The following is a 23,422-nucleotide window of genomic DNA, read 5'->3' as shown; positions in this document are numbered from 1 at the left end:
CACGCGGGTGAAACCGCGAAGCGTTATAAGTGTTAGATATAGATAGCAACTGTAGTTCGGTAGATTATTAAAAAATCTATGCTTTATTTGATATCTAAGTACTTAGAGATAGAAGATAGAAGATTTTGACATCTTTATTTTTATTAACTAGCTACTTAATGCAAAAATTTTAAATAGATATTTAAAAATAATTCAGTGTTGTCATCTCTTACACTAGTATCTAGGATCGTCAGTCACGGTGTTGCCTTTGCGCAAGCACAAACATTATGCATATTCTATTGAAAGGTACATAATAACAAATGTTCACAAGATATTATATTCACTTGTATAATAACAGTTTTGTGTCTACAACGTGAAAGCGTCTTTGAGTTCCATCTCTGAGATATTATTTTAATATATTTGGTACCTACAGTTATCTTGTTTTGCTAAATGGTACTTATAAGTGTGGATGAAATAGGTAGGAATAGAAGTTGTATAATGAAAAATTGCCGAGGTAGTTTATTAGAAATGATAAATTTTGTTAAACGGTTATTATATTTTTTATTTGTATGACCGCATAGACTTTATAAACAAAAACGTACCTACCTAATTATTAAGAGAGAAATCATTTAGAACCTAGACGGAGTTCGCTGATAATAATGTCGGATAGACTTTAAAGTTTAAGGATAGCAGTTGAAAATGAGTTTGTATTTATTTTTATCATAGATAATCACTCATAGGATAGGGACAATACATAAAATTTATTTATTAACTACTATAATCTGACTTTATTTCAAAAACCTACAGTTTTTATTAAAATGACTCTACGTTTTAATCGTGTAAGAGGCAACCCTAAACATATACTATAATTTAATTATTTAAACGTTCAAAGAAGATTATTTAATTCCACAGGACATTTTCTATTGCCAAAGAATGGTATCAAAACCAACCCATAGCATCGAATAACACCACGAAATATGATACTAGTCTCTTATGTTAACAATAATAAGACAAATTACAATGAAATAAAGATCTTTTTTCTATGAAAAATATACTTATAGTGGTATATTGTAAATGTCGAATTACGATCAATTATTTGACCACAAATAGAGTCAAGTTACTGGCCCGTCGCTAGTTATTTAATAGATTTTAATCTATCTCAATTTTATTGTAGAGAAAATTACAATTGTGCTTTTTTGCAAGACACTTTCCAATGATAGGATATTATTATAACTGTTCGAAATGTAGGTACTTGTTAAGACGAGACGTTATTTTTTTTCGAATAAACTTATAAACTACCTAGGTATCTAATAGGTACTGGACTAATATGACGTACCTAGCATGCACAGAAAATATTAAAGCGTATAGTACCTATGCCTACCGTATCCAAGATGTTTCATAATTTAAGGTTACCTACCACTATCAGAAGTATACCTACATACATCTCTATTTGTAATCTATAATAGGACAGTACTCGATAATTCTTTTAAACTCAATTATAAAACCATTACCCGTAACAAAAATTAAAAAAGAATACGCAGCGTGATAACCTACTCATATAAAAATAATATTACAACCATTTTCTATTCCACAGCACTATTATCGCCACTCGTAACGACGAATATCTAAAAATAATAATATCGCTCATGCCCCACTGGTTACATAGTAACGTGCATATTAGTAATTTGATTTATTAGTCACCCCCATGCCGACAGCCATTACGTCGGAACGACTTCCCTTCGCTCCAATTGTACAAGTGTAATTTGTTCCTATGTATTGTAACTTATGTACGATTTACGAACTGAATGCTCAAATGTCAATTGCATTTGCAACGAAAAAAAAGTAATTTTACGCGCCTTTTTTATTTTTTTTAGAAACGGTTTTTGACGCACAGATAACATAATCGTTCAAGACATTTCTTTATAAATGTTTTGCGCCAGAAAAAATCGATTACAGCCTTTTAAATTCAAATAAGAATTTAACACATTAATATTCTTCAACAAAACGGTTTGTGAATATATTTTAAGATACGAAGTAGGTAAGATTATGAATAGGCTTGTAAAAAAAACAAAAGACGACATTAGCAGCTCAACATTTATTTCTTATAAAACCAAGGTGTAAAGATACGATCAAAACTACAGAAAAGGTTTATCTTAACACCGCAGAACAACTACAAAAGAGATTACACGATGTTTTGATTGCAGTAGTGGGCTTTCAACACGTCATTTTGTTTTTTTTAAACAATCATTTGGCTTTATAGACTGTTTCCAGTGCTTCTTTTTTTGATAATTGTTTTCTTTATTTTGAAATATGATTGTTCTTAACGTTTAAATATTTCTTTCTTCGAGACATTAATTAATAGAAATAGTAAAATGCAAATGCAATTTGTACCATAAATATATGGTATAAACAATTTGTACCATATATTTATGGTACAAATTGTATCATAGGTATAATGTGAAAACATAATATACGAATTGGAAAGCCTTTTGCAGGTAAGTAGTCATATTGAAAAAAACATTTTAATAATTTTGAATTTATTATTGTCCGAATAGGGTGTTAAATCTCGCATCAAACAAAATTTAATAATTACACACAACATTAAGAGGTACCTAAATAAAAAACAACTATAATATATCACGATATCCATAAATAAATACAAAATAATTCTAAGAAAGTTTAGATAAACATCATGGCTTCCCAAGCTGGCGTCATCGTTGACACCAGTGGCCAAATAAAAAGTAACACAATTTATTGTGTATAGGTATTATGGCGGGATAATTCTGTATTATTCACAAATAAATAGCAGGGGACCGTGAATACCATTGTACCCGTGTCATTGTCACTCATATTATGTGCTAAGTTCACTAATGCTTTTGGGTTCCGTTTACAAATAGTTTTAGAATAATTTTAATTTTGTACCTACATTGAATAATGTGAACTATTAATTACATTCATACAAATATAAATAGTTCAGTATTAATAAAATATTAATATAACAGTGGTAATTAAAAAAAATACGCGTTAAATTTTACTTTTGAATTTTCATATATAATTTTTAAATAGTCTTTAAAAACGAATTTGTTTACAAAACGAAAGTAATCTATTTTTTTATTTTCTTTATTTACATCACAATAAGCATCGGTTGTAGGTATTTTAAATAGCTCTAACTATTTTATATAGCTCTATTTAAATAGCTTGTACAATGCAAACGAAAAGTACAGAACCCAGTAGAACAAGTCGATACGAACTTTAATTTTTTTCTATCAAAAAGATTTGTCTCCTCGAATTGGGATTAGTTTGAAATCGGCTCGCTGGCATCACGGACAAATATTTGCCTGACACTTAAAGCATCATAATCGGCCCAGGGCATGATCGCACCTATTATGATATAAAATAATATTGACATTAAAAGAGTCTATTATCTCTCTCATTCACAAACATATTATATAGTAGTCACAAGGGGTATCTTGGTCTTTATAATTTATCCAGTTTTATTAATATGGTAGCTAAATAATAGCTAAAAGCATAAATAATAAAGAAATGCATACAGATGATCATTGATTCTCCTTCTTTGTTATGGAAGTTGGTTAAAATATCTTAATATCTTTATCGTAGGTACCTACATAGTGCAAAACACAATATGTTTATATGTATAATGTTACAGAAATTTGTCAAGATAGCACGGCATTCGTATTAGAGCTTCTCTAGATTGACTAAATACAATTTTTATGGTCGATATCTGCATTTCAATAAACATACATATGGTTTAAAATAATTAAGAACTTAAAATAATTTTACTATCAGGTCAATTTCAAGGTGATATATTACTATTATTTGGACTGCATTAAAATAAGTAAACCAAAATAAACAAAGATATCCAACCTTTCGTGGTTTAAGATAAGCAGTGACTAATAACCAAAATACCCATGAATCTTATCACCGAACTAAGAATCTTTATGAAAAGGTGTAACACTGATAATGATGCCCAAAGTAATCCGCTCATTCAATGAACTATTGTACTTAAAACCAGAAGCTTTTACAAAAGAGAACGCGATTTTATACCTTAACGCCTTGAACAAAAGTTTGCCCAGTTTTTATGCCACCATTTGCATTAGACTTTAGTGCTGCCATTGTTAAAACTGGGTTACCAGTTTCTATTCAACTTAGTCATGTCCGGAGTCCATTACTTTTGCGTGTTTCGCACAATTTGAAAAAAAAATGTAGTGACAACACTCTTTTGTTCTTATCCGGAAGGATTTACAGCTTTGCGGAGATTAAGCGGAGATTACATTGAAACAAAAGTTCGCCTTCGATGGAGAATTCATTAAGTCGATCTTGCACAATCCGTATTTTCTCTATAGCACTTTCCCACGAAATTTTAACAAAATGAAAAGTACTCAGAAACTAAATACCTACCTACATAGAATTTGTTGTATGTATCTGTAACAAAAACATGTTGCACCATGTAGATATTATATTTTATTAAAAAAAATTATTTAAGTAAGTTTAAAACAGAAATACATACCTATATAAATTAAGCTTTTGCTTTTTAAAACGCACAATTTTTATAGATTTCACGGTGACTTTCACTACCAAAGTCCTAACATGAATTGTTTGAAACAAACGGATGATGGAAGTCTACCTAATTGTAAAATTAATTGATGAGATGTCAGATGAGATATAAATTATTACCAATCGCTAAAATTAATTCGATATAAACATCGAGATAGTATGTACTATAAAAGTGCTATTTTATATTGTCTTATAAAATAGCCTATGCTGCTCGGTAAAGCCGTAGCTTATGAAAAAAGAAGCTTTCTTTTTTCAATTTATCTGTTACATTAAAAAAAGTACAATTAATCCTTTCTCTGTAAGTATAGATAATAATCTATAGTGTAGATTTGTATTAGAATACAATAATTGAAAATGAGATAAATACACAGGATAAATACTACCTACTTACTATAAAACTGAAAAAATCTATATCTATTAATAATATCTATAATACATATCTACCGAAAATCTATACAATTCGCACCTTATTGTTCTGTGTTCATATACCTTGAAGCCAATTTACATAAAAGACAAATTTGTAGAGCTCAAAGACAAATTCGCCATTTAAAAAATCATTAACCTAAAATATACGAATAGAATACACGTTTCACGTTAATGAAAATCTTGAACCGAATTCAGCGATCTCAAAGATTACAGAGGCGGGTAATTTCCGTAATGGCGGCATACAGCTCCGGTGACACAGGCAGTTGTAATTACCCACACTCGTGTGACTAAATACCCGATACTATGGCTAATTTCAGGCTTCCATCTGAGCTACGGTGACAAACTATTTGCACGTAATTGTTTGATGCCAATTAGATGTGTTGTGTGAATAATGATAGAGATTCTCGTTCTACACAATAATATCGTTTTAATGTAGCGTCGTAATACTTAATGGTGATCATTTACTTCTATAATTTGTACCTACCTACGTTAAAATTAAAACCAATATATTATTAGGACAATAAAAAACCATTAAAAACAAAATAAAGATTGGAAAACTACGTGGTCTCATTATGTGGGTATTAATTTTTAAGGTATAAAAAAATGCTATGATAGAGTCAGTCATAGAATTTTCAATTTGTATTTTGTTATGTTTTTAGCATGTTTATAGATATGTAGGTAGCTATACACATATTATGATGTTCAAGATAACTAGTGCCATCTGTTTTCTCCATAATAAATGAACCATCTGGATCTTGCTACGGGCTGCCATCTATACGCCGACTAACGAATTAAAATATATAGAGGTTCCATACAATATCTATAGAGAGCACTGTAGTCTGTTACGTAAAAGATTTATCAATTATTTTACTTAAAATTTACCTATTGTATTCAATAAATTGTATATTATATACGAGTAACATATAGTTTAATTGATAAATCCTTTTTTTAAAGTACAATTTTTCAAAATATAATGCGTAAAACAGATTAAATGACAACAAATATTTTACTGGCGACTGCTGTCAAATGCCAGTTGTCATTTTGGCGTTTGAACGCCTCTGGATTGTCCTGCTTATTTGTTGTTTTCTGAATATTTTAATAATAAACAAACTATAAAATATGATTGGTGTGAGATTAAATACATTCAACGATAATGCCGGTGAGCCGGAACAAGATGCAAATTCTGCATTAACTGAACTAGACAAAGGTAAACATATTATAACCTTGCGTATATTATTTTTCAGTCACAACCGCTGCTATAAATTATTGTTTTACAGGTCTCAGATCTGGGAAAGTTGGCGAGCAATGCGAAGCTATCGTTCGTTTCCCGCGTCTCTTCGAAAAATATCCATTCCCGATTCTAATCAATTCATCATTTCTAAAACTATCGGATGTCTTTCGTATGGGCAATAACTTCTTGCGATTATGGGTTTTACGGGTTTGTCAGCAAAGTGAGAAGCATTTGGACAAGATATTGAACGTCGACGAGTTTCTGAGGCGGGTTTTTAGTGTGCTACATTCTAACGACCCTGTAGCCAGGGCTTTGGCTTTAAGAACTTTGGGTGCAGTGGCTGGAATCATACCGGAGCGGCAGAATGTTCACCATGCTATACGAAGAGGCCTGGAGAGCCACGACAATGTTGAAGTTGAAGCTGCTATTTATGCCACTACAAGATTCGCAGCACATTCTAAGTAAGCATTACATTTCAATCCAAATCAACAAATTTACGAAATATCTTACGATTTATCTTATATCGACAGTCGACACATACTCAATATTGGAAATAATAAGTTTCGTTATACAATAAACTGCTGTTTTAAAAATTGCCAATAAACTATGAAATATTAGATAATCTTTTTTGTTCTTGAAGAAATTATTAATGATTTATTAAATTTGTTTGCAGTGCATTTGCAGTATCCATGTGCAACAAGCTATCAGACATGGTAGAGTGTGAGAGTACAGGCGCAGAGCGGAGGGCTAAGCTTGTGAGAGCTCTACGAACTGTACATGGCGGAGGTATATATTTATTTTTACAATTTCAATTTTAAAAATGTCAATTCTGTCTGTTTCAATAAGGGCGGCCGTACATGGACCGCTTCAAGCAGTTGAGACCGACGGCTAGAAGCCGCTACGGCTCAGTGAACTATGGACATTCATTAACTGGAGTACACAGATCGCTCTAGCCGTCACGACCTCTTCAAGCTGTCAACTGCGCGGTTTGTAGCGACAGCTCAAACAGTCAACGAGCGACCGCTCGAGCAGTCCGTGTACGTCACTCAGCCGTTAACTGCTCAAGCCATCCGTGAACGGCTGCTCTAAGTGTAATTGATGTTGCAATATTAAATATTAATGGATTGTTTATTACTTTAATAATAAAATGTTTTTGCCTCTAAGTAAAAATATTTTGACTTACATAAAATGTTGTTTTCAATTATTCCATATTATTTATCAATAATTATATTCAGAATTCAGAATCTTGTAAGATAAAGCAAGATCTAAAGACAGTAGAGACATAAATACATTTTCTATTAGTTTTCCACTAAAATTTTCCTATGTTTCCAGCTGTTCGAGCTCAAGGTGTCTTAAAGCTTCTTCGATCACTCCTGGAAAGATTCCCTTCATCAAGCTCAGTCAGGGCAGCTATAACAGCACTTACTGCCATTGCAGCTGATACAGTAGTTCATGTTCCTGATCAGGTAAATTGATAGTATTATTTAAATTTATCTAATAAAAGAGGCGTTTATCTTCAAATAATCACTTAAAAATATATTTTATACTTAAGAGCGTTCATGCCCTAGAATCTGATTAAAGCCGGAAATGCTGATTTCAGAAGTACAAAAAAAATGACTTTTTAGTAATTATATTTATATATTATTATTTGCCACTTCATAATTAGTTTCTAGGCTGAAAAACATTCTACATTTTGTGTATAGTTTTATCCATTTTTATAATGGAAAAACTATACACAAAATATACAGGCCTTTGAAATTCATGGTTGAAGCTTTGCGCAGAAGCCAGATATTACTAAAATTATTAGACTCCCGTCTGTTTTGACGTTATATTTCAATAAACAGATTAATTTACTAGTTCTTGGCTTGAAATATACTCCAATATATTTAATGTTCATTCAAAAACAATCCACTCAAACACGCATATTTGTAAAGTTTTTCCAAATAGTTGCGCGTGATTAGTAAACTTAGATAACTATTATTTAAAAAATCCACACAAAATAAAACAAACAGTTCAAAATTAAAATTCAATTTATTAAAATCCTTTCATACCACAACTTACAACTGTCATATTCCCAGGTGGAACTCCTCCTCAGTCTAGCAATGAATGATCCTCGATCAGCAGTTCGTAAAGCAGCCCTACTTGGGTTGCGAAAGTTGGCAGAACACGCAGCGCTCTGGTCAGCTGAGTCGATACAGGATCTTGTTCGAGCGGCCAGTGAGACACAGGACTCGGAGCATACTATGCTATGCTTGCAAGTAATGCAGGTATGAATCATTAAATCTTGCATTTGATATTAAGTTGTATACCATTCAAACATAACCACTATACCATTCAATATAAGTGATAATTTTTTATAGAATAGTAAAAATTTGATCACGAGACGGGATTCGAACCCACGTCTGCGCCATAGGCGAATGTTTTTTTTTGTCTTATTGGTTTAAAATCCATGATGATATGATAGAAAGAAAAACAACCAAACACATAAACTAATACACATTATAAGTACGAAAGTGGGCACGATTGTTTTTTTATGTTGCAACGATTTTGCGTTGTGGCGATAATTAGGAAACTAAAATGACATAAGCTACTTCATTCTACTGTGAAAAATCGTATTTCCATTGCCTTTTTGCAAGCATTAAGGTGCATTAACTATTAACATTAAGCATTGCATTAAGTATTAACATTTTTCTCTATAACAGATACTAGTAAAATGCCCAGCGATCTGTGCATCAGCAGGCAGTCCACGAGTGGGCAGCCCCAGTGCTCTGCGGCAGTTCTGTTCTGATGCTGCTCTAAGTGTGGACTTGCAGCAGGCAGCCATTGCTTCTGATGTGCTCACCAGGGTTGTGGTGCATTGGTGAGTTGATCATATAGATATGGGGGCAAATATACTGGGGTACGGTAATGTTAATAAAGTCAAACTCAAATATTTGTTTATTATGTTTAGTATGAAAGTTGGGTAGTGCGAATCTATATGTAACTAGCGGTCCGCCCCGGCTTCGCCCGTGGTACATATTTACGATTTCCCTACATAAGAACCATCCTCGTACTTCAAGGAATATAATAAAAAAAGAATTATCGAAATCGGTTCAGCCGTTCATACGTGATGACGTGAAAACGCGAAACGGGTTTCATTTTTATATACATAATAATATATAGATTGTAAATCGTACGTGATTGTATAATGTGTAGTGTAAACTTACATGAAACTAAATCATATGTGATTGTGTAATGGGTAGTGCGAACCTACATGAAATTGTATGTGGGTCATGATTATGTAGTAGCACATATATATATGTTATCGTCCCGTTATATATTGTCAGATTGTATCCTTATAACGCATCAGGTGCTAAAAAAATTAATATATAAAATATAAATACATAATATATTAATCTTTTGGATTCAGAAAATCAGAAGAGTGCATAAATACCAGTTTTGATTGACGGAACATATAAAATAGCATCACATTCGGCTACATTCACATAGAATAATAGCTTATTTTTTTTTTATATTCAGTTACGAAGAAACTCTACCAGTGGAGGGAGCGGATCTCATGCTGGCTTTAGAATCGCTCGTTATTTGCACTGGATACTCGCCGGAACAGAATATAAAACCTTTGAGGATTGCCCTGCGTTGCTTGGTAAGATTTTTCTTTAGCCTGTAAAATACGTGCTTTTATTTTTTCACTTCAAATATTGTATAGTATATTTACCACTTAAATCTTTAATAATTCGTATACATTGGTTGTTATTTCAAATCCGTTGTGTTATTAGCTGGGTCCACACCGGCCGATCCACCGCGATCCGATCGCGCGCGGCAGGCGCGCGATCCAAAGATGCGGGCGGTGTGGACGTGCCGCGCGCGATCCATGCACGCGTTTTGCCGCGCGCGATCCCTACCTCGTGCGATCCGTTAGCGGGCGGTTTTTGTACCCGCTTCAAAGGTGCCTCAGTTGCGTGATGCGCGCGGTGTGGACGGTTGTGTTGGATCGCGCGATCCACCTCACCATGGACATCTCAGAAAGTCGAATATCTCAAATTGATTAGCATTCATTCTTGCAAAATTGTGTTCAACTTCATCTGAAACTAACTCTGCGTACAGCTGAGTCCCAGATGCCAATCGATTTTTATAAAATTATTTCACCCAAAACCGTCGATTTCTTTTATTTTTTATTTTTTGCGCAAACATTTCAGTATAATAAAAGTTACTGCTGCAACGGCAAGACGCCGCCGTTGTACGTGTGACTCCATATCGTACAAGAGTTAGACTGGCTGAATCACGGATCGCCTTAGGATCACTTGGAGCGCATATTTTGGATCGCAAGTTTTTAAAGTGGATCGGCCTAACATGATCCACGATCCATGCTCCGCGATCCTGGATCGCGGATCGCGGGATCACTGGATCGGCCGGTGTGGACCCAGCTATTTAAAATCTCGAATGACCAGTGTATTTTTTGGTCAAATGGTTGCCTTTCAACATGCTTATTGAGTATGCAGGAATCTTTTATCTTTTGTGGGGATTGGTTATTTTTAAATTGCCATTTAGACTCTTCTGACTTACAAATAACAAATAAACATTTATCAGAATCTTCAGTAAAATCTCATCAATAATAACATATTATAAATAATTTAAATGTTTCCTAGGTACAACTAAGCACAGCGGAACCTACCCTATACGCGGAACGAACAGCTGCAGTAGTGGGGGGGCAGTTATCCATCGGTGTGGTGGGGGGCAAAGAGCCAGTGGGGGGGAAACGACAAGTGGCGTTATTGGAAGCTCTCGCAGCCCTGGCTGGATCGCACATTGCACCTGCGTTGAGATATCTGATGCCAGCGTTGGATGCTGCCAAGTGAGTATCATAGACATCCCTACTATAATATTATAAATGCGAAAGTAACTCTGTCTGTTTGTCTGTCTGTTACGCTTTCCCGCTTAAACCTCTCAACCGATTTTGATGAAATTTAGCACAGACAATCTTTAGACCCTGAGAAAGAACATAGGCTACCTTTTATTGCGAAATATGTACCACGAGCAAAGCCGGGGCGGACCGCTAGTAAGATATAATTGACAATTGTATATTCGTCATTAGCTCTATAACAATCGTCAATGCGTCTTCGACTATATCTGGCAATATAGTGTTTGAGTTTGAGTGTGAAAAATATTTGTTGTGGCTGACAAAGAGCCAGCGGGCTGAAAGTTTTAATAAATATTTATGCGTAAATGGCACTATAATACTTGTCTATGCATCATTGACTATATCGACTCGATATAGTGTTGAAATTATAGTGGGGGTAAAGGGCCAGTGGGAGGGTGGGAAGCGATTCGAAAAATATTTTCAGTCTTGTACAAAACATCCTTTTTGTTAAAATCGGTTAAATATAAAAACAATTTCCATAGAGAAGCAACCCAAAACGATCCAACCTACGACGGTACGACCCTAGTACTGATCTGTACCGTGTTACTCCAAGAACGAGCTCGTGCTGCTCTCACCATGAAGCTGAAGAGTGGATGGATGGACAGGATCCTGGAGGCCATAGCGGGGGCTGATGGCTGGACGAGATATAGAGTGGCTAGGGTTTGTTTGAGGTTGGTAAATAACTAGAGTAATATATAATTTATGAAAAGTAACTACCTAGTTGTAGTATTTCGAGTATATTAGGAATATTTTTTAAAGCTGTTACTCATGTTTCAATACTGCAGTCAGCAGTATGTAATACTAAGTAATCACGATTAATGTATTTAACTAATTATGAATATAATAACAGATAACTAATATTAGAACACTATAAAAACTAGATAACTAATTATGTCCTGTAGTTTCGCTCCAATTTAATTTTTTTTTTTTCTGCAATTGCAACATTGTTCATTGCTGTTCCACTGCTATTGATCGCAGTGCAATGTTTTTATGCCTTAAAATAATGCAAAAGCAATGTCGTTAAACAGCAAAAAGCGTCAGTTTCTTCGTTCCATAAATAACTCAAAAATTTTATCTAAATTTTATAGATACGGCCACCACAAACTAGCGGCTGAGATACTAAAGCGTCTCTCGCAAGAAGCTCCCAGCGAGTCCGCTCAGCGCTGGCTCACAGCGCTGTACCGAGCTGCTGATGCTGACGCTACGCTTTTGGAAGTCGGTCAGTGGTTTTGCACAGAAAGGTTTTTATTTTATAACGAATTTTTAAAAAAATGTATAACTTGTTCGACAGCTTTAAAATTTTGTGAAAAATTAAAACTCGCATTCCGCGTAGTTCCCTGTAGTGGGATTTACAGGATAAATCCTATGTCCTATCTTAAGTCTCCAACTATTTTTGTATCAAATATAGTCCATATTGGAGATAGACGCGAATATATTTTCCAATTTATAATATTTTAATTGGGATTCTAAAGTAACGTTTTTCAAATTTTATGAATTTAATTATATTTGAAATAATAATCACGGTTATTTTATTTAATTATTGATTAATTTATTTCAGGCAACAATTGTACTATGCGTGCCAAATAAGAATAGGACTGTCAAGACGCCATATTGTTCAGTAATACGCGCTAACTTCATTACCAAAGCGTATGGTGTGCAAAAAAATCAATAAAGAAATTATATTCAGTTTAAATATTTAATGTACGCTTTGTTGGTATTTCTAATACATTTCACGCCAAATTTATTATGAATGAGTAGGATTTGATAATAAAAGCACGTATATAAAAAAACATATACAGGGTTACAGGTTAAGTCGACCTATTCCTGTTAAGAGCGTGTAGTAGGGGTCAAAACAAACTGATTTGATCTTATAATACCATATCCAAAAGTTAGCCATTGAAGAGTTATTGCAATTTTAATTTTTTTCTTGAAAATGCCACTTTATCTTCGCATTTAGCGTTTAGTTTTTTATTTTACTTATTTGGTCTGGGTTTTTTTGAGTTTTTATGTAAAGGTTGAGTTAAACAATAATTCTCAGCAATAAAAATCCATATCGCTGCAAACAATTCAAAGAAATGGCTTTTAAACTAAAAATAATAACATTAAAGTAATTAAGTTAACTCGTTTTAAACAAAGATATTGAAAAAAATCTCTATGAAAATGTGTCTGCAGATGTTTTTAAAAACATGTGCATGTTCTTAGCTATGTAAAAAGGTATGATAATCTCAGGTAGCATTCGTAGATTCCAAGAAATCGGGGATAAACATGGGACAGTGTTAGTAAAGTACAACATCAGAATAAATTTTGTCATAATTTATTTTTCTTAAAAACTTTACAGTTCCTGCTCAACATGTCTTCCTCTATTGCGAACACATATTCGAAACCTTTTCCGCAGAGAACTCTTGACTACCCCAGTTGTTAATTGGTTCCTCATCTTATTGGCTGCATCGATAATTTTTTGTCGTAAAATATCAACAGATGGAATCGGGTTCGGCTCATTGTACACCAGACTCTTCATATGCCCCCATACGTAAAAGTCCATGGGGGTTAGGTCTGGACTTCTAGCCGGCCATGGTATGGGCCCACCTCTTCCGATCCATCTGTTTGGATAGTTGATGTCTAACCACTCTCTAACACTTCTTCTGTAATGTGCAGGGCAGCCATCATGTTGGAACCACATGTCTCTTAACAAAGTCAGGGGTATGTCTTCAAGTAGGTCGCTTAAATGTTGGCGCAGAAAGGTCTCATAATTTTCACCATTTAGGTTGTCCGGAAGGAAGTATGGTCCAATTAATTTATTTGAAATTATCCCCATCCACACATTAAGACTGAATCGTCTTTGTGATTTTTTTGGATTCTTCTTGTTAGGATTGCCACGTGCTTTCGGAGCCCAATAGTGAGCGTTATGGTAGTTTGTGATACCGTCTTGATCAAATTTGGACTCATCTGTCCATAAATTTTTTTTGAAAAAACGAGGGGTTTTCCAGATCCGCATTCAACATGAATCTACAAAAATCTAGTCTTCTTAAAGGATCTCCTTCTTCCATCACGTGCACGGGCGTGTAGTGATATCCTGAAGTGTTCATTGTAAACCATACTTTCCACTGAGACAGACCAAGTTCTCGGGAAACAATGTTTGTTGATGTCGTGGGATCCATTCGAAAAAATCGCTTAATTTCATTTTCCTCTTCGTCTTCCTCATCCCGGGCAGATGGCCGACCGACGTCTTAGAATCGAACCAGTTTGTCTAAGGCGACGATAGGTCCCTTTGAAGACACTAACATCTGGTGCACGACGGTCAGGATAGCGGGTCATGTATTCCGCACGAGCATGTGCAGATACACCTTGACAAAACCCGTAACACATCAAAATGTCAGCATATTCTTCGTTAGTATACGAACTCATCTTGAAAATTCAAATCGCAAGCAAAAATCAAAGTCCAGTTTCGAGCCACGGTCACAGAATCGGAAGAAAATCAGTCCAAAAAGAAAGCCAAGTCGCGTTGTCAATACACAGAGGAGCACAGAAATCGCATCTACTACGGACGAATCACATAAGCAGACTATAAAATACAAAGCGGCATCCTTCGCCCCATACAGCTTCGTCCATCACCTTGCTCGCTCTCTCCAGTAGGTGGAAGCGAGATAGTTGCAGCGTGTGAGTGAGATATCATAATCACGCGGCACAACCCTTTATTGTTCGCATAGGCAGATAATAACTAGACCGATATTAATGAGCTATTCTAAGAATTATTTCCCCATACCAAGTTTATCCCCGATTTCTTGGAATCTACGAATGCTACCTGAGGTTATCATACCTTTTTACAAAGCTAAGAACATGCACATGTTTTTAAAAACATCTGCAGACACATTTTAATAGAGATTTTTTTCAATATCTCTCTTTAAAACGAGTTAACTTAATTACTTTAATGTTATTATTTTTAGTTTAAAAGCCATTTCTTTGAATTGTTTGCAGCGATATGGATTTTTATTGCTGAGAATTATTGTTTAACTCAACCTTTACATAAAAACTCAAAAAAACCCAGACCAAATAAGTAAAATAAAAAATTAAACGCTAAATGCGAAGATAAAGTGGCATTTTCAAGAAAAAAATTAAAATTGCAATAACTCTTCAATGGCTAACTTTTGGATATGGTATTATTAGATCAAATCAGTTTGTTTTGACCCCTACTACACGCTCTTAACAGGAATAGGTCGACTTAACCTGTAACCCTGTATATATTATTTCAGTTTTTATCAATCGGATAATATTTCCTCTACACCACTTAACACAGCGTCATCGTCGTCGTATTCTGAATCTTCATTGCTGTCGCTGTCACTGCTATCTCCGCATTAACTATGAAAATGTTAACTTTTTATGAATACTGTTTCCATACCTGTATAATTAATTTATCCATAATCCATCAGTGAAATTCAATAAATAGTATTTTTTTATGAATATAACGATTATACAATAATTAAATATAATCATGAACAATAAAAAATAATTATATGAAAATTCTTTTTCGCACATTTTTTTGCTGGCAGTACTAATTTGAGAGTTTTCGTGTGAAGTTGGCAGCAAGCGCGGTCCTATTCTTAGTTGGCACGCATAGTAGTTACAGTTAAAGATCTTAATATAGCGTAATTATTGTACTAAGGGCTGATTTTTCAATGCTTGGATAAAACTTATTCGTTGAATAATGTATAAAACTACAATTTTAAGAACGTATGCTAATTGCCCGTATTTGACAGTTTACGTGACATTTTAATATTATCGTGTAATACTTTATTGGACGGATAAGTTTTATCCAAGCATTAAAGCTCAATGTATGTAAAACGTGCAACATAAATACAATTGTAACTGTGTAAAACATATGTATGGTTTTTAAATAAATATCTTTTTCATTTTTTCATTTTTCAAGCATTGAAAAATCGGCCTTAAGTAACATAACCTCCTCAGGTATTAGCGGTCTAGAAGAAGCAAGTGCCAAATGGGAACTGTTCGGCTCTGCCGGCGTGTCAGCCCGCGGGGGCTGCTCCGCGGGCTGCAGCGGCTGCGGGGCCTGCGAGCCGCTGGCACCGGCCTGGGCTGCTGCGAGAGCTGCTGCGTTGGCTGCACTGGCTCGGACTGCTGCAGCTGCTAGGGCTGTTTGTACTCAGCCGCCGCCAGCTATAGCACTTGCTCACGCACAGGTCTGTATGTTTATAGAGGGGAGGGGGGGGGGGTGCTTGTGATTTGCTAGTGATAGCGTAGGGGAAAGGGCGTGTGAACAATTGGCAGTTGGCACCTGCTTGGGCTGCTGCTCGAGCTGATGCTTTGGCTGCACTGGCTCGGACTGCTGCAGCTGCTTGGGCTGTTTGTACTCAGCCACCACCAGCTATAGCACTCGCACAAGCGCAGGTAAGTGGGGGTGTGGATAAGTGGGTGGTGTCTGCAAGCCGATATCACCTATGTGGGTGATGGCTAGAGAGGCTGTATCAGCGGCACTCGCTCCTACCATCTTTACTACTTTCGTTTCCATCTTGTTGTTTTACGTATTTCTGAATATCGTATCTAAATAAATGCATTTATGGGTATAATATAGACGATATCCTTTATTTAAAAAATTCACTTGTGAACACTAGATCACAGACAAAATCCCTATATTATTATTTATCAATCACTATTCCCCCTTCAGGCGGCGCATGATAATCCTTATTATCATTTACCAAGTTTCTCCCCCTAGGCTGCGCATAATAATCCCTATTACTTACCACTACCCCCCCCAGGCGGCCCGCGACCCCGCCGCGCGTGCCGGCGCGTGCGCACACGCACTGCGGCGCGCCGCACGCGCGTTACACGCGGTGGCGGCGCGCTACGGGGCCATCGCACGCACTGCGTTCCATGCGCACACCTCCACGTTGCGGCTGTTTGATGTGTATCCTTTTTTAAATGAAATGAAAATATATATGGGCATATGAAAATTAAAAAAAAATTGGTTGTCTGTAAAGTCGGTTTACTGACGATAGTTGAACGTGACAATGTCCGATTGTGCTTCTTTGTCGCTCGTTCCGCGCTCTCGCTCGCACTTCTAAGCCTTACATGGAACGCCTCAGAGCGAGGTAACGCCGCATGAGTCATGTTTTTTCGTGCGTGCAGCCGGCTTTATCGAATTATAAGACGTTGTCACGTCAAAAAAGGATCTTAAAAAATATACATACTTTTACTACTTTTTTGTTTACGTCTACACTTATTTATTAATGATAGGGAAACGCTTGACCACGATCTCGCCTGATGGTAAGCTGAGATGTGTCCTAAGTTGGAGCGCGCTTCCCTAAAAGGTACATGTTCACTCTTTTCTTGAAGAAAAGGTGAACACTTGTTATAGGTCTTGGCGCTTAATAAAACAAAAGTCGTTACATGCGCACTAATACATTTTCACGAACTGTCCTCCTTTTACTAACAGACATAATTATAATAACTATAAAATAATGACAAACAAAGTGATCAGTTTTAATTTCGCCAAGTACGTATACTTTTAATATAAGTTCGACGTGCATCGTGATGCATTATATTAAAAAACGCGTAGTGGCTACGACCAAATCCTAGCCAAATCATATGTCTGGTATTTTCTTTAACAAAAAGTTAATTATTACTATAGTAGAGCCATTTTAATAGGCAACATTTGACACTTCAACAAAATTCAACAATGTAACCTAGTAACGACGACATAGAATAACATGATATTTCGTTTTGTTAGAACTGCACATTTGCTTAACTTTTTTCAATTACGATTACATATTTATAATAATAATGACCGATACAAGTAATTTTAAGATTTGATTTTACTGATAAACCATTCTAAACATAATAAACAATTTCTGATTTAAAGAACTGACGTCGCTACAATTTTGTGTCAATAAACCTTTTTTCTTTTTAAATACCAAAGACGTTTCTCTAAAAATCGAAATTTGACATCTAGAATCGAATGTATTGATTACTTGTGAATAAAAATCTTCATAAATTAATAAATGCGTTGTGTTTAATTATGTATTATACTTGTCTTATTTTGCTCCTTAAAACTACGAAAGAAAGTATATTACTGGGACACGGATTCGCCTGATGAATTTTAAAATTGTCATGTGTTTCAAGTTCGATTGACAAATGTTTCAAGTCCGTATCGATTAATTCTCTTTAATCGATGTTTTTAAGCAGGTTACCTCTCTTCGAAGATAAAATTGATAGACGTCAAATGTTGCCTATTAAATTGGCTCGACTATAGTTATTAGTTTATTAATATCTGTACATTCTTCATAATAAAAATCAACCAAATTTTATGAAAACAATACAATCCTTAACACCGCACAAGTTCGCAATACACCTACAGCCAGCTGGCCCAACTCATAGAGCGGATAACGATGTCACAAGTGGAACGGCCAGAACTGACCAACAAGGAGATGAAGCCCACGAGTCTGGAAGAAACTATAGCTTTGACCCCAGCCGCTGCTTTGGCTGAAATATCGACTAAACTGTTTGATAATCCTACTACTGGGTCCGGGATTACGCATAGGGTAAGTTAAAAGTATTTTTAGGAGCACTTATGCTCAATATGAGGTATGTTGTTAATCATAAACATGTCACTAATAGTAAGGCCAGAATTGGTCAGCAAGGAGATGAAACTCATCGAAAAAAACATATTGTACTTGACGATGGAATCATTTCAACTATACCTTTCTTCTTGTTTTCTGAATAGTTATATAGTCCATTGGAATGTTACATTTTTGACCCCGAGTGTCTTTTACTCGTCACAATGATGAGGATTTCAATTATGATGGTATTTTGAACACGAACTAACTTAAGAGGGGGCATAAAGCAAAATAACCAATCTTCTATTAGATGATACGTGTAATATTCAAGATTTTTTTTTATCGAGTAAATTTTGATATTTTATGTTTTTGAATAAACAGAATCGTTGAACATATCATCTAGTTTGATATATATTTTATTTTTTAGATTTGGTCGTGAATATTACACGTATCATCTAATAGAAGATTGGTTATTTTGCTTTATGCCCCCTCTTAAAGCTGAATGCGAATTATTATTGTATCTTCCGTCTAATTTGACAGAATTAATAACTATACTGACTACTGTACTATACATATTTTAATTATCTTCTTCTTATATATAAAAATGAATCGCAAAATGTGTTGGTAAGCGCATAACTCGAGAACGGCTGAACCGATTTCGATAATTCTTTTTTTATTATATTCCTTGAAGTACGAGGATGGTTTTTATGTAGAGAAAACGTAAATATGTACCACGGGCGAAGCCGGGGCGGACCGCTAGTTGATAATAATAACAGGTTTCGCATAAGCCTTTTTTTATATACAGCCTATTGCGTATACTCAATGCCTTTATGATACTGACTATAGATCGACTGACTAATGACTGTATGTTACTGACTATTGACTATATGCAACTGACTAATGATTATATGGTACTGACAAATGACTATATGGCACTGACTATTGAATATATGCCTATCGTGGGTTGTCTCAGTGTTCAATTGGGCTCTATCAACTTATGAAGTCATTTGATATGCTAGACTACTAGTCCAATAAAATAAAAAATGACATATCAGGTGATATTGAAACGTTTCAACTTATCATCACAACAGCTCGCGGAGATATGGATATGGTATGATGTATGTACACCGTTATTGTCATATATTCTAGATAATATGTATTTTTATAAAACTTTATATAATGTAGGGTGACCGGTCGGCTTAGTTGTCCTGTCAAGCCAGAGGCCGTGGGTTCGATTCCCATCCGGGGCAAATATTTGTGTGATGAACATAGACGTTTGCTCTGTGTTTGGGTGTTAATTATCTATATAAGTATTTATTTAAAATTATATGTGTCGGAGACGGTCAATAGCGCGGATGTAAAACGACATGAAGCACGAGTTCCGGGAGGTGGCAGCACAGTGAAGTTGGCGGCTTACATGCTTGTACCGGGTCGAGCCGGTGAAGGCTCGCCCTCGGGACGGCACTTCACATTCGAACGTCGAAGAGTTCGGACCTTCCACTACTAGGAACTGTTAACCTTTCTTTGCTAGTGTTTAATTTAAATGTGTAACGTAACGGTTATTGAAAGTGATTGTATTAAAAATGACTGTATTGTATGGTAAAACTGACATGATTAAAAAGAGCAACTATGGAGTTTCTTGCCGGTTCTTCTCTGTAGATACTGCTTTCCGAATCGGTGGTAAATAAAGAAATGTTTGAGTTTGAGGTGTTTCTTTGCTCGATTACCCAACGCAACGCCCACAGCTTGAAAATAGATTCACATTCTACACCTCTCTCCGATATATGTATGTTTATCAGCCGTCTGGTTTCCATAACACAAGCGAAAGCTTAGTATGGGATCAGATCGTGCCGGGTGTGAAAATTGTCCTGAAATATTTATTATTATTTACTAGCTGCGCTCCGCGGTTTCACCTGCGTGGCCCCGCTCCTGTTGGTCTTAGCGTGATGATATATAGCCTATAGCCTTCCTCGATCAATGAGTTATCTAACACCGAAATAATTTTTCAAATCGGACCAGCAGTTCCTCAGGAACTATTAGCGTGTTCAAACAAACAAACAAACTCTTCAGCTTTATAATATTAGTACCTATAGATTATGATGTGGTGTTGGACTGAATGACGGACGGACTGACTGATGAACTGAACTGACGACAGACTGAGCGTGTAACCTATGTCTTCAGTCTTACCACACCCCGGACACTCCATACAAAATTATCGTTTTGACAGTCACACTGTAGAGACTGCAAATGTGTGTATTAACGCTTTATGGTTGGCACATTTGTGACTAGCGTAAAAAAAAATTCGCGTTTTTCTGATGAAATACATCCGTAAACAGCACAATATCTAACCATTTTCTACGAAAAACGATAATCACAAATCCAAAATAATAAAATTACTTTAAGTCAATTTGATTAATGTTGTCAATCTTCGTTGCGTATCGTCCTTGCAGAAAAATATGGCCCATTTTATGTCTGATCGCGCGGGGGTGAAGTAAGTTTAATTTTGGCGGGAGGCGGAGAGTGTCCGTTCTGTAGCGTTTAGCTACTATTATGTATTCTGTGGTCTTACTCAAAAAAAGACGGGTTGCTCTCCGGGAGTGACGGCAGAGTGAAAACTTGATTATTAACGTTGAGCATGTTTGATATCCATCCATCTTATGCTTTTTCGATCAGGTCACGTGTCCTGACGCGAGTTTAAGATTTTATACCCAACGCCGCTAAAGAAGTTTTCACTTAAATAAATAAATATGATTAGCACGCGGAGGCCGTGCTAGCAGCGGTAGCCGCAGTCGGCTCGGGGCTCGGCTCCGGTGCGGCCTGGTCCCGCGACGTGTGCGGTGCGGGCGCCGGTGCGGCCGCGTGGTGCCGCGTGGCTCTGTCGCCGCCGAGCCGGCCGCCGCCCGCCGACCACGCGGCCACGCTGCCGCTGTCGCACCGCCTCGCGCTGGGGTTGGAGGGGGTCGTGCTGCGCGGGTGAGTGCACACATACAGACATACACACACTGCACACGGTGCGGGCGCTGTCGCCCCGAGCCGGCCGCCGCCCGCCGACCACGCGGCCACGCTGCCGCTGTCGCACCGCCTCGCGCTGGGGTTGGAGGGGGTCGTGCTGCGCGGGTGAGTGCACACATACAGACATACACACACTGCACACCCACACACACATGTGCACGCATTGTGTACTTGTGTGTGTGTACAAACATACAAGCGGGTGATAAGTGCAAGACGGCTATACACACATGCACATGCGGGCGATGTATGGCCAAAGAAGCAATCATGCATAGTATAAATCTGCAATATGATTAACTTAAATGGTTTCAACATATGCTAGATAATTTAAAACGTTTTTAATAGGCATTAATATTTTTTATTTGTTATTTAGGAACAGTAAGAAGAAGCCGATGCGACAAGTGAAGGGTGTTCAAATAACTGTAACAGCAACCCCACACCCGCGAACCAATGAAAAGGTAAGTTTATTGTATGCTTAGGTCTTATATTGGTTACACCAATAAACAATACTTTTTTTATAGTTTAAACCATTGAGATACATGTACTACGTACTAGAGAGGACATCACTACTACACTTTTTTTAACACGAGTTAGAGTCAATCGTCTCAAACTCATTTTTTTTTTGTTACGTTGATTGGTTTTAATTGATAAGTTTATTCATATTTTTTAATAAGATAAACAATATTTATTTGTTACATTGATTGATTTTAATTTATAAGTAATAAATAAGAGGCAGAATATCTACAAAGTGTATTACTCACTAGCCGCCCCGCGCTGCCGCGCTTGTCGCACAAAGTTTGTTCGTGGTGCCCTCTCTAGTAATAATACCTCAATGGTTTAAACCTAACTTTTTATTCTTAAACTGTTACTTTTAGCCTTTTCTTGTATTGTTTTAAGCATATAAATACATATATTTAGCCTGAATTTTAATCGGTGCTTTTTCTTAATACCTCGTCTAATATATTTTATACCATAAATTATCCCTCTTTCAGACGGTAGAACTCAGCAACATACCGCCCATTCTCTGCGGGGTACAAACAGTGACCCCCGTACGTGACTTCTTTAGCGCACAGCAGCTTGTGAGCGTGCCGGCCGCCGGCCTCTATACTGTGGCCGTTGAGGCTGCGTTTGTTGATGAACTGGGGCAATTGTGGAATACTGGGCCTAGGACCACTATTGTAATTAAGGTAAGATACAAGAGGTGAGGAAGGGACTCAACAGTTAGTAGTAAGTGTATTTTAGTTAGTAGTCAGCGTTGAATAGTCAGTTGTCAGCGTTTTGTAGTCAGTTGTCAGCGTTTTTTAGTCAGTTGTCAGCGTTTTATAGTCAGTTGTCGGCGTCATATAATCAGTTATCAACCTAAGTAATCAGTAACATTTAACGTTAAAAAATATTTAAATAAAGCTTGTGTCTAAAAATAAAAATGTATTTTTTTTTTATTACAGGCACATGAAGAACCAAGCACAAAGGGCAACACGCAAGCTACTAGAAGTCGTTTCTGATATTAAATTAATTATTATGATTTTTGTATACCTAAGCCTTATTATGTAATGATCATTTCGTATAAAATAAAGTTTTCTGTAAATAACAATGAGCTTTTTTTTTCTCACCCGTCACAAAATTATTGATAAAAACGTACCAATATTTAAATTATACCTCTTACACTTTTGTTTCTTTGCAAGATACTTCGTATCTCTATAATTATTATTATTAAAC

General features: G+C 36.1%; 1 protein-coding gene and 1 long non-coding RNA gene across 2 annotated transcripts in view; both read left to right on the top strand.

The window, feature by feature from the left end:
• Window positions 1–23,422, top strand: part of LOC149482639 (uncharacterized) — a 66,068-nt gene that overhangs the window by 39,177 nt on the left and 3,469 nt on the right. The window lies entirely within an intron of this gene.
• defl (Integrator complex subunit 7) lies at window positions 6,025–23,291 on the top strand. Its single transcript, XM_089703343.1, has 17 exons — window positions 6,025–6,187; window positions 6,258–6,672; window positions 6,885–6,997; window positions 7,544–7,677; window positions 8,290–8,478; window positions 8,914–9,071; window positions 9,731–9,854; window positions 10,858–11,063; window positions 11,612–11,800; window positions 12,218–12,348; window positions 16,092–16,324; window positions 16,901–17,049; window positions 18,481–18,682; window positions 21,453–21,670; window positions 22,080–22,164; window positions 22,699–22,893; window positions 23,152–23,291. Exons 1-17 carry the CDS (start codon window positions 6,100–6,102, stop codon window positions 23,206–23,208), a joined length of 2,886 nt encoding a protein of 961 aa, XP_089559469.1. The 5' UTR covers window positions 6,025–6,099; the 3' UTR covers window positions 23,209–23,291.

This window comes from Colias philodice, chromosome 14, assembly GCF_061535455.1.
Source record: "Colias philodice isolate Cphi_HAF_F1 chromosome 14, ilColPhil1 Martin Lab GWU primary, whole genome shotgun sequence".
Taxonomy (NCBI): Eukaryota; Metazoa; Arthropoda; class Insecta; order Lepidoptera; family Pieridae; genus Colias; species Colias philodice.
This window is presented reverse-complemented; position numbering and strand designations above follow the sequence as displayed.

Bases quoted from the DNA above. Each gene is read 5' to 3' on its own strand.
- defl (XM_089703343.1), top strand. From the start codon at position 6,100: ATGATTGGTGTGAGATTAAATACATTCAACGATAATGCCGGTGAGCCG. The intron at 6,998-7,543 runs GTATATATTTAT...CTATGTTTCCAG, and splicing joins ACGAACTGTACATGGCGGAG to CTGTTCGAGCTCAAGGTGTC. The intron at 7,678-8,289 runs GTAAATTGATAG...TCATATTCCCAG, and splicing joins TAGTTCATGTTCCTGATCAG to GTGGAACTCCTCCTCAGTCT.